Raw genomic sequence first — 14,318 nt, 5'->3', positions numbered from 1 at the left:
TCTCAAAATTCTTAAACTGGATGAAGGAACTGGAAAAAGAGGATAACATTACAGATCTGGAGCAACTTGTAGGACCGTTATTTTGTCATTTATATCTGGATATTTTACAAGGAGGTCATCCTGAAAAAGCAGCAGCTTTCTTCTTGAGTCATTTGGCCAATGTAGAAAAAGTAAATCAGGACACTTCCATTCAAGTTTTAATAAAAACATTATCTGCTGAGAATGGCTCAGATCACCTCACGCAAGAGTTCAGATCCAACAAATATTTTCTCCAGTTAACAGAGCATTCTAAACAGCAGTTGATGAACTTTGTTAAGACAAATTGTCATGTCATCATTTTACAGGAATTGCAAACATGGTTTGAAATTGAAGTCATGAACAGTGAAGTCATGAAAATGGACTCGCAATCAGACTTAATCCCAAACGAGTGTTGTTTAAATTCTAAATTTCTTAAAATCCTGAATGCAACAGCAGATCTAGAGAATAGTAATTCGAAAAACATATATTCAGTTAGTGTTTCTAATGTTATTTCACAAATAAATTGTGGTTTATTGAGTAGATATCATGGATGGTTTGTTTATAATCAAGATAACTTGGTTTATGTGAATACTCTGCATAATTTTAATAGTTTGAATGAATTCTCGAATTCTCAATCGGTTAGATTGAATGGGCATTCTTCCAAAGTTTATGCACTAACTTTATCTAAAAATTATTTAGTGTCTGGTTCAAGTGACGGTAAAATATGCATTTACAATAATGAAAATTTCGAAATTGCCAAGGAATGTTTAGGACATACTAGAACTGTGTATCACCTGAAAATAAGTAGTAATGAATTTTATCTGGCCTCAGCTTCCGAAGATAATACGATACGATTATGGAATATTGAAAATGGCCAATTCTTGAGAATTTTTGTGGGACATCAACAAGCAGTCATATGTTTAGATTTCCATCCTAATTGTCTTTATTTAATTTCTGGTTCTTGTGATAAAACTATTAGGCTATGGACGATAGATAATGCTGCATCAATAAGACTATTACACGGAAGTGAGGGAACTGTGAGATGTGTATCCTGCCATCCCCTAGGAAAAATTTTAGTTAGCGCCAGCGATGATCAGTGCATTAGAATTTGGGACATTCTGACAGGAAAAATTATGTCAGAAATGAAGTGCAGGGAAACGTATTGCAAGAATTTACAATGGAGCAAAGATGGAAATTCGTTGTGCGGCGCTTTTTCAGATGGAACTGTGAGAATTTGGGATTTGAAAATTCAGGACAATAATGTTAATTTAGTTCCAACGCAAGTTGCCAATTGTGCGAGTAATATTTTAGCTGTCGAGTACTGCTTTGGTACTTTTGGGATCCTCACTACTGAACCAAACTCGTAAATTGAATGAAAGATGATTTTTACGAAGAATTTATCATATTTATCTTCAAGATTTAATGTTTTGTTCAGTAAATGTTAAAAGGGAAGCATGTTTGTAATTTCCGATTCTTCAGGTGGTTGGGAGTGGGACTACTCTGACAGTACAAAATTTCTTGAATTATTAAAAAAATTTTGAATTTATCATTCACTCAAATTTCGATCTTTTCTATGTATTAGAATAAAATTATGTAGTACAAACTGAAGTATGAGTTTGAACATAATATGTGATATGTTTTTCCAGAAAAAAATTCAAATAAATATGTTAAATCTTTATATAATTGCAACCTAAAATAACCTAACCTTCCACATGTATCCAGCATAGAAAGTACACAGATATCGGAGTTGCCTTCGATAGCCTTTTATAGAAAAATCTTTTCTTTCAAATGTTATTAAAATTAGAAAAGTCAGTAGATCTTCTGAAAAATCTTTGTACATGACAAAAAGCTTTGAATTCAGTACATTTGAGGATCGCAACCTTTCGAACATAACTGCGCATTCCTACATTATCTGTAGTGTGTTTCAATAAAAGTGTTTAATTTTATGATTTTTATTGAATTAGGTACAGCAGGGGTCAATAAACCATGTAAAATTCAATATAAGTTTTGGATGAGAATTTGTTCAAAATTAAATCTAAACGATCTGTGGTAATTTTTCTATCAAGGATGGATCATTTTTCAACTTCTTGATTTCAAGGTATACCTTTAAAGATGCCTGAAAAATAAGTCATTTAAATTTTTGATATCAATTTGAATGCTAAAAATTCTCACATAAGTATCTGTTGCAGCATAAATCATCTGCTCTTTGCTCAAAGGTATGACACCCCATTTACTCATTCTTACTTTTTTGTCTTTACTGATTCTCATATTCAACTAAAAAAATAAAAATAATTCATATAAAAAAAGCAGGAATCGTCCAGGGTTCTATTCTTGGTACTGTTCTATATTCCAAATATAAAATATAGGATCTAAAACAACCAAAACAAAATCTGCATTGCATTGGCAATGTAGGATAGTGTTGACAACATAAATTGTGAGAAAATGCTCCGTTTTGTGCGAATTCAGTTGGAGCGAATCAGAGCTTGACCTCACTCTGTTATTCAATACACACAATTGATTCATCCAGCAATAAACATCAATAAGAAATTAGTGAGAGTTGAAAACTTACTAAATATTCAACTAATGCTGCAAGGCTCCATCTCCTAGAGAATGATAGTACGTCATTAGCAAATACTCCACAGTCTATACAATTCTCAATTATTTTCTCCACATCTGTAACTTTAAAGTCTCTGGCAAGCTTTCTTATGTCACTGAAACAAATCGCCCTACTGTTTCCTCTAATTGGTTTAAATAATAAACAACATAATTTTCATCTAAATAATTTCCTACTTGAATTAATTGATAAACTTGTTCATCATATAACCATTCGAAATTATAACAATAAAAATAAAGAATCCCAAAGAAGTAGGAAAATGATATTTTTTGCAAAGTGAGAATTGTCTTTCTCGACAAAATTAACTTACTTTTTAATATTGTTACCTGTCAACCGAATTTTTGGATGAGCCAAAAGCTCACATAAACCTGCTGGTAAATTTTTCATTTCACTTACATGTAAGAGATATGTTATGTCTAAATTTGGTGAAATTTGTATTAATGCAGTTTTTCCAGGCCCTGTTTTGAAGCTGAAAGGCCATTCCATATCAAATCCAATAACTAATATTTCTTCACTTTGTTTCGCAACTTTCCTGTGAAATTACCAGAAGTTAACATTTCTATATATTACAGGACCAACTGAAGGAAAAGAAATAATTTTTCTCATTACATACGAGTACATACAATAATTCATCACAAGCCATAGCACACCCTATCAAATCAGTCTCGTACACAATTTTTCCAATAAATTCAATATAAGGTAGGGTATCCTTGGAAACTTTAGGTATTTTCTTATTCTGAAAAATTATTATTATAATTGTATACAGTGAATATTTTAATGAGCTGATTCATACATTTGCTTCTCTTTCCTCAGGTGTTACCGCAGAGCGTAATCTCATTCTAGGCTGGAATGTTTCCATATTTATTATAATTACTATAAGTTATAACGGAAACGGCAATTACAATCGAAATTAAACTAATTTTTTAAATGAATGAAAAAATGAAATCAACCTCATTCAAGTGAAATCCCGCCAAAATTTGTGATTGGCTGAATCAATTAGACCATAGAGTTGTTACTCTTTACCCATTGACATTTTATCTTTGGCATTGGCCACCTTTAGCGCTTGTAGCCTGTTGGAGGTACAGTGACTATATACTCCCCAGGGGAGTATATAGTCACTATACTCCCCAGGGGAGTATATAGTCACTATACTCCCCAGGGGAGTATATAGTCACTGTAGGTGGAGGAAATTAAAAACGTACTACTCATTTAACTCTAAGTTCCTTTAGAGTTCAATGGTACTACTCAAGTGAACTCAATCTTTCTGAGTTCTTTTGATTTGATATCATACATTTATTGAAAATTGCTTTCTACTTTGTTATATGTTGTTTGTGAGAATTGAATGCTTGGAAGTTGTGTTGTTTGAAATTTTTGAGATTGACATTCTTTATTTGAGCTTCTATTGTAACAGATGTTAAGAAATTTTCTTGAAAACTTTTCATAGCGAATATTGCCCTATAAGTCAATGTCACTAAAATATTTTTTCACTCGGCGAAATGTGCTTATACAAGCGAAGCGCTACGTTTTTACACGGCATATCTTTGAGTCATGGAGGTCTTTTCCTACCACAATGCTTTGAATAATTTATTCAATTCGGCATAGTCCAGTACGTCGAGATCAAAAAGAGGTGTTTGAATGCAAAAGGTGGGGTAGTAGCGATTTTTTGGTATATTGTTAGGAAGTATTTCAGATTTCACCGAAAATGTGTGCTCAATGGGAAGTGGAAACTACTCTCCATAATGTAAACATTCAAAGGACTTTCGCATCAATTGAATGGAGCAAAGCTTTCGTTTGAATCTCCTCAATGTTTGGTATGCTGTGATTTTGACCTCCATGGCAGCTTATTATGAAAATATGGACACAAAAGATCATATGACTATTTTTCGGGATATAAGGTATCAAAACTGGAGAGTGAAGCTTTCGGCTCAACGCCTGTACGATCTTCTGTTGAAATTTTCAGTTTTATGCTCCCAGGTATGAAAAAGAAATTTCAATCCTATTTTTATTTTATTCCAACTACCAAGGAGAGTAGAGAGGAGAACGATAGCAGTAGTAAAAAAGTGTCTCCAAAATCATGGAAATAGCAGGCGCTGCGATCGCGAAGAGGTTTCAATAAAAGGCGAGAATTTAAGCGTCAATTTGTCACCGACTAATCAAGTAGTGCGAATTTGCTGTTTTCTATTTAGAGTTTTTGAAAGAACAGAATAATTTTTAGTCTATAAATTGAATTCAATAAACAAACCACCGTTTTGCACGTGCTCAAGCGTCGAGAAGTAGATGGATTTATTGTTCTTATAGTTCAATCATTCTGTTATTAGTTCTTCTTAAATTTTTCCATTCATTCCATTTCTAATTTGTTAATGGAAAAACAAAATATTCTTTAACAAAATTTTTTATTACTAAATCGTGGATATAGTGATAACTAATATTTTGCATATATTACAGTTGAAACAATAAAAAAAATATTTTTACCTATAAATAAAATAATAAAAAGTGTTATGGTGTCAGTACACACGATGATCTGGTATTAAGATATATACAAAAAGGTTAAATTTTTCTACCCCGGTTCTGATTCTGTCAATTGCAACAATGTTGAATGGAGGTAGGGGGAAAGGGTGACTACTGCAAAATTTTAAATCAGTCTGTTGATTAGTTCCAGATTTATTGAACTTTGAAATTTCACTCAACATTTGTTTTTCACTCTGTATAACCTAAACGAAGGCCCTCAGACAATTAAAATGTCTTGATATAAAGCCCACCTTGGTGCATTATTCCCGGTATACCCTGTATAATGAATTCAAACTGGAAAAGCAATTTTAAAGTATTAAATTCTCGCAAATACATAACCGTTAATAAATGTACGATCAAAGCAAAACAACCCTCTTATAGCTTTTGTAAGTTGCGGCACTAAGTGACTTTGAGATGAACTTGAATTTTCAATAAATATATAGATTGGTCGGAAGATGGACCAATCTTACAATAAAGGGCGGGATGATAGGCCTATGTACCGTTTTGTGAATAGAAAGTAAATAAAACAACAATATAAACCAGAACTTTTTATTTTCTAATTTTTTGCTTTTCCTCCATTTCTTCGAAAAAGGCTTTGGAAGACTTTGATGTCTTTTTACTTTGGTCCATCTGTGAAAAGAACAATGCTGATTAGTTGCAATTAAAATTTAAAATCGCCGTATAAACTTTTAAAATTTGGAAGTACAACTTACCTTCTTTATATTCGGATCTTTATTTATATCACTCTTATCCTTTTTTACATTCATGTTCCTTTGTTTGGCCTTTTTCTGCCTTCTTTTGCGTTTTTTATCCGTTTTTGAAAGCTCACTCTCACCTGTAATAAAAATACGAGATATTATTTCCTACTCAAAGCAATCGAAATAAAGATTCGATTATTTCAATAAAAATATACAATCATTCATCATCTTGGAACATAGAACAAAGAATGGAAAATATACATTTGTTTTGTCCAAAGACTGGAGTGAGTGGCTTGTACATTGTAAAAATAACCAAAATAATCAAGCTAAATTAGCTAAAAATTTGATTTTTGGCGAAAACGGTTCATAAAATTTACGTTTTTCATTTGTATACTGTTGTAAAGAATTTTCCAAGACCTTTTAAATGAAGTATCACTTAACCCCTCTTCCATATTCAATTTTGAGGGGTTTAAGTGACCCTGCTCAGGGGGTTGCTTGATTCAAGACTCAAATAAACGTCAATAGATGTCTCCCAAACAAAATCATTCCACGTGTTTCGGGAAATTTTTCCAATCACTAAGGTATAAGAAATATACGGGGTGGCTCGTCTGAGATGGAACACTCTGTATATTTCAACAAAGAAGGGCGATTATGTGAGCTGCTTCGGTTTCCCCAAAAATTAAGAAAGGAAGCTTGTGTTCAGTTATAGAGCATACATTCTAAATGATGATTCAATTTTATTGAAAATTTCAAAAAGAGCGAATCAAAATCTATTTTATGCAAACTGACAGTTTATAACATTGAGTTGGATTTTTATTATTCAGAATTCTCAGAAACTTGTCCTTATAGGCGCAATTCAACATTCATCTCAGATTCACTTTCCTCAATTTTCGAAAATTTATTAATTAATGATTATGTTAAAAACAATGTTGTATTGTATTTGAGTATATTTCGTTCATTCAAAGAAGTTTATTATGAAAAATGTGTAACTGATCTTGTACACTCGCTCGTAGAATTATTTCATGATCGGTTTTATAACTTCATTCCCACAATAGGGAATACTCCTTCTGACGAAATTGATGTTTTTTTATGAAATAGCTTTGAAACGTCACATTTTGAAATAACCATTTCAACCGCTTCCAAAAAAAAATTATTTCAAACACTTAAAAATGAAAAATAAAAATGGGTATTTAAAATTTAAAGCGTTTCATTTCGATTGGACAAGTTGGCAACATCGACTGAAATATGCCTTGATAATAAAGGACAACAAATACATTATCTTGATGAGATAGACAAAGATGGCTGTCTATGAAGTCTGCGGCGAACGAGGAAGGTCGTAAAATTTTATGGAATTTTTATGGCCGGTTGCAGTTGAAGCTCGCCAGTAAGTACGGGATTGTAAATCAACAGCTGCTATTTTATAAACAAGCTGATCGGACATTGTTCTTTTCATTGTCTAGTAGGTGCTGTTGCCAAATCGTAAACTAGAAACGAAACGATTTAAATTTTGAAACCCCATATTTGAAGTATGATTTTGAATAGTTTTCGCGGTGCATTTGAAAAAATCATGAATGAAACTCATAATTATTCAGTATGCAGTGATAACCCAAATTGAGGAGAATTCCCTATTGTAAACATTCCGCACCGTTTTTATTCCGTTTTCTGTTCTAAAAACGATGTCGCACCGTATAAAACATCCTGAATTGGAAGATAACCGGGTTTTTTGTTCGCTAGCACAGATAGGTCCAAATTAAGACGCAAATTTTACCGCATTTCGACAGCCGGGGCACATCTGATTTCCGCACTCCCCCTGTGGGTATAAAATCAGATGTTCCCCCGCGGGTCACTTCACTTCTAATCAATCGCCGAATTTAATACGTTATATCTGCCGTGTCAACTGCTTACACACCCGCCGTCTCAAAACTTACTTACTTACTTGAGAATTACTATTGAGAAATTACCATTTTTGTTCCATTTTTTTTCTGAGGGAAAGTTTAGAATTTACTATTTTTATTTTGTTTGGTTTTCTTCTGCTACTGTTTATACATTTATATATTGTTGTGTTGGGACTTCAGCCTCCATCTCCACCCCTCCTATACCACAGTCTGAGTTCCACCACCAAAGTCAATGAAGTACCCTGCTGGTGTAGATACCCGGGGGGTACAGAAGGCACTTTGGGGTGGCTACCCTTCCTAGAGTTTTCCCGTTCGTTCCCGTTTCACCCCTACGGTTAGGGAAGCACTCTGCTGGTGTGGATACCCGGGGAGTGCCGAACGCGCCTAAGGGTGAGCCGTCGTAATTCTGTGCTGTCGTATTTCATCCCCTAACCTGGCTGAGGCCCAATAACCTGTCCGTCAAGTGTGCGTCTTAAGTTCTGGCTGGCGAACGCCAGTCTTTCACTGTACGAATTTTACAACAGTGCCATTTGTGTTTCCTTGTACGAGTCGACAAATATAATTTGTGTACGTTGTTTTTGATTTTCACTGGTTGTCCGAGGAACCTTGTCTTCGGCTCGTACCTAGCAGGGTAGGTTTGCTATTTTCCCTTCAAACAATAGCTGGCGCTCGAGTACCCCGAGAAAAAGACGTTACAAGTTTATAGTTGTTTTTCCCCAATTTTGAAGATTGCTTGGCGAAACTGTATTCAATGGAGGAGTTCCCTACATGTTGGCCAACCTAGAAAAAGGTCTACCAACGAAGAATGATTGCTTTCTAACGAAACCTACTTCATTCTTTCCGCAATGATCAAATATATTTATGAAATTCTACAGAGCTTTCTAGAGTTTGCTGTTGAAGAGAAAAAAAGATTTTCATAACCTCGATTGCTGATTGGTTGAAATTTATGTTGGTATTACTACTTCATATAACAATTGACATATTTCATTGGCAAATGTCATTTTTACTGATATATATAATATTAATATTGTCAATGTGCTGTATAGCTTACAAAATACAAGAAAACAAGAATGCGTTCAAGGAAAGATTGTGCACATAACCAAAACTTTGCCCATAACCTAACAGATTACTTTTTCCTTCTTGACATTTGCCAACGAAACATGCCAATTGTCACAGAAGTAGTAATACCAACATAAATTTCAACCAATCAGCAATCGAAGTTATGAAAATCTTTTTTTCTCTTTAACAGTAAACTCTAGAAAGCTTGGTAGAATTTCATGATTATATTTGATCATTGCGGAAAGAATGAAGTAGGTTTCGTTAGGAAGCAGTCATTTCCTGTTCTTCTTCTTCAAGTGCCATATCCGCGGCGGATGTCGGCAACCATCATAGCTATCTTGACTTTGGAGACAGCGGCTCTAAAGAGATGTTTTGAGCTGCATCCAAACCACTCTCTCAGATTTCTCAGCCATGAGATTCGTCTTCTTCCTACGCCTCTTTTGCCTTCTATTTTCCCCTGCATTATTAATCGTAAGATATTGTACTTCTCGCCTCGCATTATGTGTCCCAAATATTGCAACTTTCTCTCCTTGATGGTACGTTCAACTTCTTTTTCTTTACCGTTGGTAGACCTTTTAGACCATTTTCTAGTTTGGCCAACATGTAGGGAACTCCTCCATTGTATTAATTATTATCAATTTCAGGTTGATAAATGTTATGAAGTATTAGTATTTATGAAAAAATTCCGAATTCAGCTGATAAAAGAAAGCAATATTTTTTGATTCCGAACTTCTTGGCTCTTTACTCGATCATTATAGAAGAAATTGATTATATTGAGAGCTATAACTATGATAGATAGCCTTTTTAATTATATACAATGGCTGAAATTGCAATATTGATGCTAAGAAGACTTGTCCAAGTTGAACTGGAAATCGGAAATGATTTTCTGAATGAATTTTATGTGAGTGTTATCCAAATTCATATGTATTGTAACGTGGTCACCTCGGAGAAAACTTATTTCGAGCGCCAGCTATTCTTTTCACTAGAAAGAATAGCAAACCTACCAGAGTACCTGCTAGTCGGAGACGGAGTTCGCTGTTATCTAGGGTGGTAGCGATAACGAAGTAGTCAAAATCAAATTATGTACTAGTTTATTCACACCTTCGGAAGCTGATTATATGTAAAACGGAGATATGTGTAGGTATGAAAACATACATTCGGGAAATTCTATCCGGTCACGAGCACTTTATAAAGTTTATACTTGGGTGCAGTGAAAAAAATCAAAGGTTGTTCAATAAAATGCGCCAACCAGAACTGACGAAATGGATACTAAGGATGACCTCGCGAAGTGAAATGACTTGCTATACGGTATCGGGATGTAATTAATGAAAGAAACACAACCAGGGCGGATCTATTCGAGACTTTTATTCGCTACCCCAAGGGCTAACGCTCCATGACTGATAGCGAAGAAAAGGTCTATTTTCAGCGCAACTACGGGATTTCACTGACGACGAGCGGTATCTCTTATTCTCTACCCCAAGGGCTTACGCGCCATAACTGATAGCGAAGGGAATAGTCAGACTCGCGAAACAGGGTATAGTACGATAAAATATAACAGAAAGCGATACAGTACAGCAGTGTCAAAGAAGTAACCGGTGTAGGTCTAATTAAGAAACTGAACGGTAAAGGCGGGGACCTACCTCCTTTATTTCAGGCACTCGCGGAAATCAAATGAAAAACTAAAAATTAATTCCTAATAGCACTGATACTCGCAACACAAAATTATTTTTAAATTGTTGAACGGCTTGTCGTGCACACAATTAACGTCGAATCGCAGAAAAGTACGGAGCGTAAAAGAGTCAAAGTAAAAGAGCAGAAATCAAAAAGTAAAAGAGACTGAAGTAACAAAGAATCAAAAGTAAAAGTGACCGTCGCATGGGAAAATCTGTTTTTATTGGCAAATCCCCCCCACACGTTAAAAATCTGAAAATTCCAGAATGCGGCAAGAATGAAAAACGTTGTCAGCTTCAGTTTATCGCATATCAACATCAGAAAAACGTCGAAATCTTCAACGGCATGCAAGAAAAACAACGTTAAACACAGATAAACGGTTTTTTACATTTACTCTGCTTATCGGAATGAATGTACTGGATATTTGAGAATTAAAATATTTTCAAAGGCGGAAACTTAAAACGAAAGGAATGCACTAAAATGAACTCCAATTTTCCTCAGAAAACTGGGATTCATTACAGTATAACAACTTACTAGGTGGAAAAAGTACTCTCTGGAGAAAAGAGATTTGTTTTTTGTGTGAAACCTTTCATTTAGAGGTTATATATGTGGGGTTCAGAGCTGAAGTGAACCAAGTCCATTCAGCCTAATTTTGGGATGAATGGCTTAGAAGTTGTTTATCACCCATTAATTCAAATGTGACTTCTTTAGATTTTTAAAGGTTAGAATGTAAGCATATGCTTGCATAAGAATATTAATAAATAAAGAAGTCACTTTTGAATTAATTGTTGATAATCAACTTCTAAGCCATTCATCTCAAAATTAGGCTGAATGGACTTGGTTCACTTCAGCTCTGAACCCCTCATATCCAGGTTAGTCAATTCACCTTCTATTCTTCGTAACCAATTTGAAATGTACAAAAACCATATATGCTATAAAGACGAGGTACATATGTCCTTAAATTGACTAAACGTTCAATTCATCGTGGAAAATAGAAAAAACTGACAGCTCCACAAGAAAGTTGTAATCGAGATTTGATCAAAGGATGCAAATTATGACAACTTCATTAAGCTTTTCCCATTGTCAGGAGATAGATTAAGATATTTTCAACAGATTAAGATATATTTTTTATGAAAACACTTATTGAAACACCATAATATTCTCCTTTCCTCGATGTAAACAAACAAAAGTGCATTAACTTTTTATTTACAAAAATTGACATCAGGGGGCGTATCGCTTGTTGGGAATTCCCAATATTCATATCGGCGGGTGGTACGCATCTGAATTAATTCTTATTATTTTATTGATTGCCTTCCTGTTAAGTCATGATGACGCGAATATATGGGGAATTATGGGGACAGATTTTCTTACCCAGCATTTCTTTCTTCTGTTTCACTTCCTCTGGAGCAGCCAACATGGCATCACTGATTACCACAGGTCCAACCTCTTCTGCATTCAAAGCTGGAACGTTTTTGACTATTTTCACTTCCCGGACTGCAGGCTTAGGAGTGTAATGGTAATTGGATAAGGCGTCCAATTGACTGAATAGTGCTTTCATTTCAGTCTTTATTTCTTTGTGAAGTTCACTGTCCTCCTCTTTTTCAGTTAAGTCGGGTTCTTTAGCGGCCAAATATTCTTTTTCGTAAATTTGTGCCAGAGACTCTTTGCTTTTCTCTTGATTCAGGACCAACTTTTTCTTGAATTCAATAGGTTCCTCCACAAAGCCAGTCTTCCGTTGAGGATCATCAAAAGCTTTGTCTTTTATTCTCTGCCTTATGATATCTTCCAACTTGAGTGTCGTGCTTCCAGTGACGATAGGAGCTGAAATGAAGATATTTGAGATTACCTTTGAAACAGAGTTAGTCATTTAATATTGGTGGTACAGTGTGCTTCAAGTAAGCATGTTACGGGATTTTGCAACCCAATACCTAGAGCAACATTTATTTATTTATTGTAGAAAAGTGAATCATAAATGAGTGAGTATTTGTCAGAAAAACTATCAAACATGGGCATGGAAAAATACCACCGACACAACATTTTCAAAAAAATATTAATTCTGTAGGATTGGTTTTCAAAATTAAATGGAATTGGAATCATTTTTGACTGTTTTTTCCTGTCAATCTCGGAACCATCCATGTTCCCCAATAATTCTAACTCTTCAGTACCTTCATAAAATATGAACAATGTTAATGAAAAGGGAGATTTTCTCACCAGGTCTTGTGGTTCTGTCGAATTCTACATCTTCCTCAAGTAGAGAATTCACTGGACGACTGTCTGCTCTTATCTCTCCTTTCAATGTCCATGGTTTTTCAGCAACTGCTTTATTTTCAAGGGCTTCTATCTTCTTTTGTAATCTTTCTTTACGCAACTCAAAATTTGAATGTAAATTTCCTTCCTCCTCTTCAGATAAATCGTCCTGTGATTTATTTTCATTTGCATTTTTCTCCTCATTGGATCGGAAAAAATCTTTGAATTTCGCAGTTATAGCCTTTTCATATTCCTTTTCATCATCTTCCTCAGCAAAGAATAAATTCTCATCTTCTTCTTCAGAATCATCATTTTCTTTGTCTACTTCTTTTTCACATGAAATGAGGAATTCTTCCATCTCGTTCAATTTGAAAAACTCATCATCAACAACAGACTTCTTAAAAGATTTTTTTGGGAGTTGTGATGGGACGGAATCTTCTTCCATATCATCTTCTTCAAATGAAATATCTCCTGATTCTTCATTCTCAGAGATATGATCATTTTCTGCTTCAAATTCTGAATCACCGCTTTCGTGATCTGAACCCTCATCCATTTCGTTTTCTGACAATTGAACCTCTGTGCATACTTGTGGAGATAATAAGCTCTCAATTTTTTTTCCATTTATGGCTAGAACTTCTGCATTCTGAAGTTCCAATTGTTGCCATATTTGTTCTGTATCCATGTTTTGAATTATCAATTTTGGAAGAGCTTTTGAATTACCATAGTAATTTTTCTGTTCATTTTTTGTGCAATCATAAATTGTTTTTAAGAATTTTCTGAGCTTTGGAATATCATGTGATCTGTAAAAATTTGGAGATATAAATATGTTGAAAATAATCAATTTTGAATCAATACTATCAATACTTTGAAAATCTACAAAGGGTGTTAGTATGTGGTGTAGCTGAAAAAAAACATTGGCAAAAATTGCTACTGATCTTAGGAACATGAAAGTTTGTTTGAAACAAGAGTCCTGGAGAGCCAATGAGGTAAGTCACCAACAGTAAAAAGTTCTCCATTCTTCAAATGAAAGCACTTCATGAATTGACACTGGTCCGATTAGAAAGAGTAGATATTAACCAAATAAATGGACGGCTATACAAGACTGCGATACTCCAAACGAAACCTTACCCATAGACAACCTACCTGATCTACGCATCACACAAGGTGATAAAACTTTTCAGTCTTGAAATTTTTACAACTGCTGCAAATGAGCCCTAACATTTTTTTTGCTAATGTAACTCTCATCTAGATATGATATGCAAAAGAGAGTTCTTGGTCGAAAACTCAAAGATCCTTACAAGAGTCAGTTTCAGTAACCTAATTCTCAACTTGTCAATACTTACTTATTTTCTCCGGTTTTTCGAATCATCTTAAGGAATTCGCAATTCTGAAAAGATACTGTTTCAGAAGGCATCTCGAATCAATAAATAGGGGACAAACTATCATCAAACTGATAACTGATAACTAAACACTCTGACTAAACAACATGTAAACAACTTAACCTATAAAGAACACATGTAATTTTAAAACATGATCATAGACTCATAAATAAATTTATACATCTATGGTTGTACCATAGATACGATATTTTATTTTTCTATGGGTTGT

At 34.4% G+C, this 14,318-nt stretch overlaps 2 protein-coding genes across 2 annotated transcripts; both read right to left on the bottom strand.

Annotated features, from left to right (window-relative positions):
- Window positions 1-1,954: 1,954 nt before the first annotated feature.
- On the bottom strand, window positions 1,955-3,614 carry LOC123307953 (Werner Syndrome-like exonuclease). Its single transcript, XM_044890457.1, has 6 exons — window positions 3,426-3,614; window positions 3,256-3,368; window positions 2,943-3,164; window positions 2,588-2,729; window positions 2,191-2,292; window positions 1,955-2,134 (listed from the first exon to the last, which is right to left on the bottom strand). Exons 1-6 carry the CDS (start codon window positions 3,489-3,491, stop codon window positions 2,054-2,056), a joined length of 726 nt encoding a protein of 241 aa, XP_044746392.1. The 5' UTR covers window positions 3,492-3,614; the 3' UTR covers window positions 1,955-2,053.
- A 2,061-nt stretch (window positions 3,615-5,675) lies between these two features.
- LOC123308082 (U3 small nucleolar ribonucleoprotein protein MPP10-like) lies at window positions 5,676-14,219 on the bottom strand. Its single transcript, XM_044890624.1, has 5 exons — window positions 14,054-14,219; window positions 12,675-13,510; window positions 11,835-12,284; window positions 5,854-5,975; window positions 5,676-5,770 (listed from the first exon to the last, which is right to left on the bottom strand). Exons 1-5 carry the CDS (start codon window positions 14,122-14,124, stop codon window positions 5,690-5,692), a joined length of 1,560 nt encoding a protein of 519 aa, XP_044746559.1. The 5' UTR covers window positions 14,125-14,219; the 3' UTR covers window positions 5,676-5,689.
- Between the last annotated feature and the right edge of the window lie 99 nt (window positions 14,220-14,318).

The sequence above is a fragment of the Coccinella septempunctata genome, chromosome 2, assembly GCF_907165205.1.
Source record: "Coccinella septempunctata chromosome 2, icCocSept1.1, whole genome shotgun sequence".
NCBI classification, from domain to species: Eukaryota; Metazoa; Arthropoda; class Insecta; order Coleoptera; family Coccinellidae; genus Coccinella; species Coccinella septempunctata.
This window is presented reverse-complemented; position numbering and strand designations above follow the sequence as displayed.

Coding starts and splice junctions, on each gene's coding strand:
- LOC123308082 (XM_044890624.1), bottom strand. CDS start 14,124: ATGCCTTCTGAAACAGTATCTTTTCAGAATTGCGAATTCCTTAAGATG. Junction 13,511..14,053: donor CGAAAAACCGGAGAAAATAA/GTAAGTATTGAC, acceptor AAATTTTTACAG/ATCACATGATATTCCAAAGC. Junction 5,976..11,834: donor ACAGAAGAAAGAAATGCTGG/GTAAGAAAATCT, acceptor TTTTTATTACAG/GTGAGAGTGAGCTTTCAAAA.
- LOC123307953 (XM_044890457.1), bottom strand. CDS start 3,491: ATGGAAACATTCCAGCCTAGAATGAGATTACGCTCTGCGGTAACACCT. Junction 3,369..3,425: donor CTGAGGAAAGAGAAGCAAAT/GTATGAATCAGC, acceptor ATAATTTTTCAG/AATAAGAAAATACCTAAAGT. Junction 2,293..2,587: donor CAGCATTAGTTGAATATTTA/GTAAGTTTTCAA, acceptor TTATTTTTTTAG/TTGAATATGAGAATCAGTAA.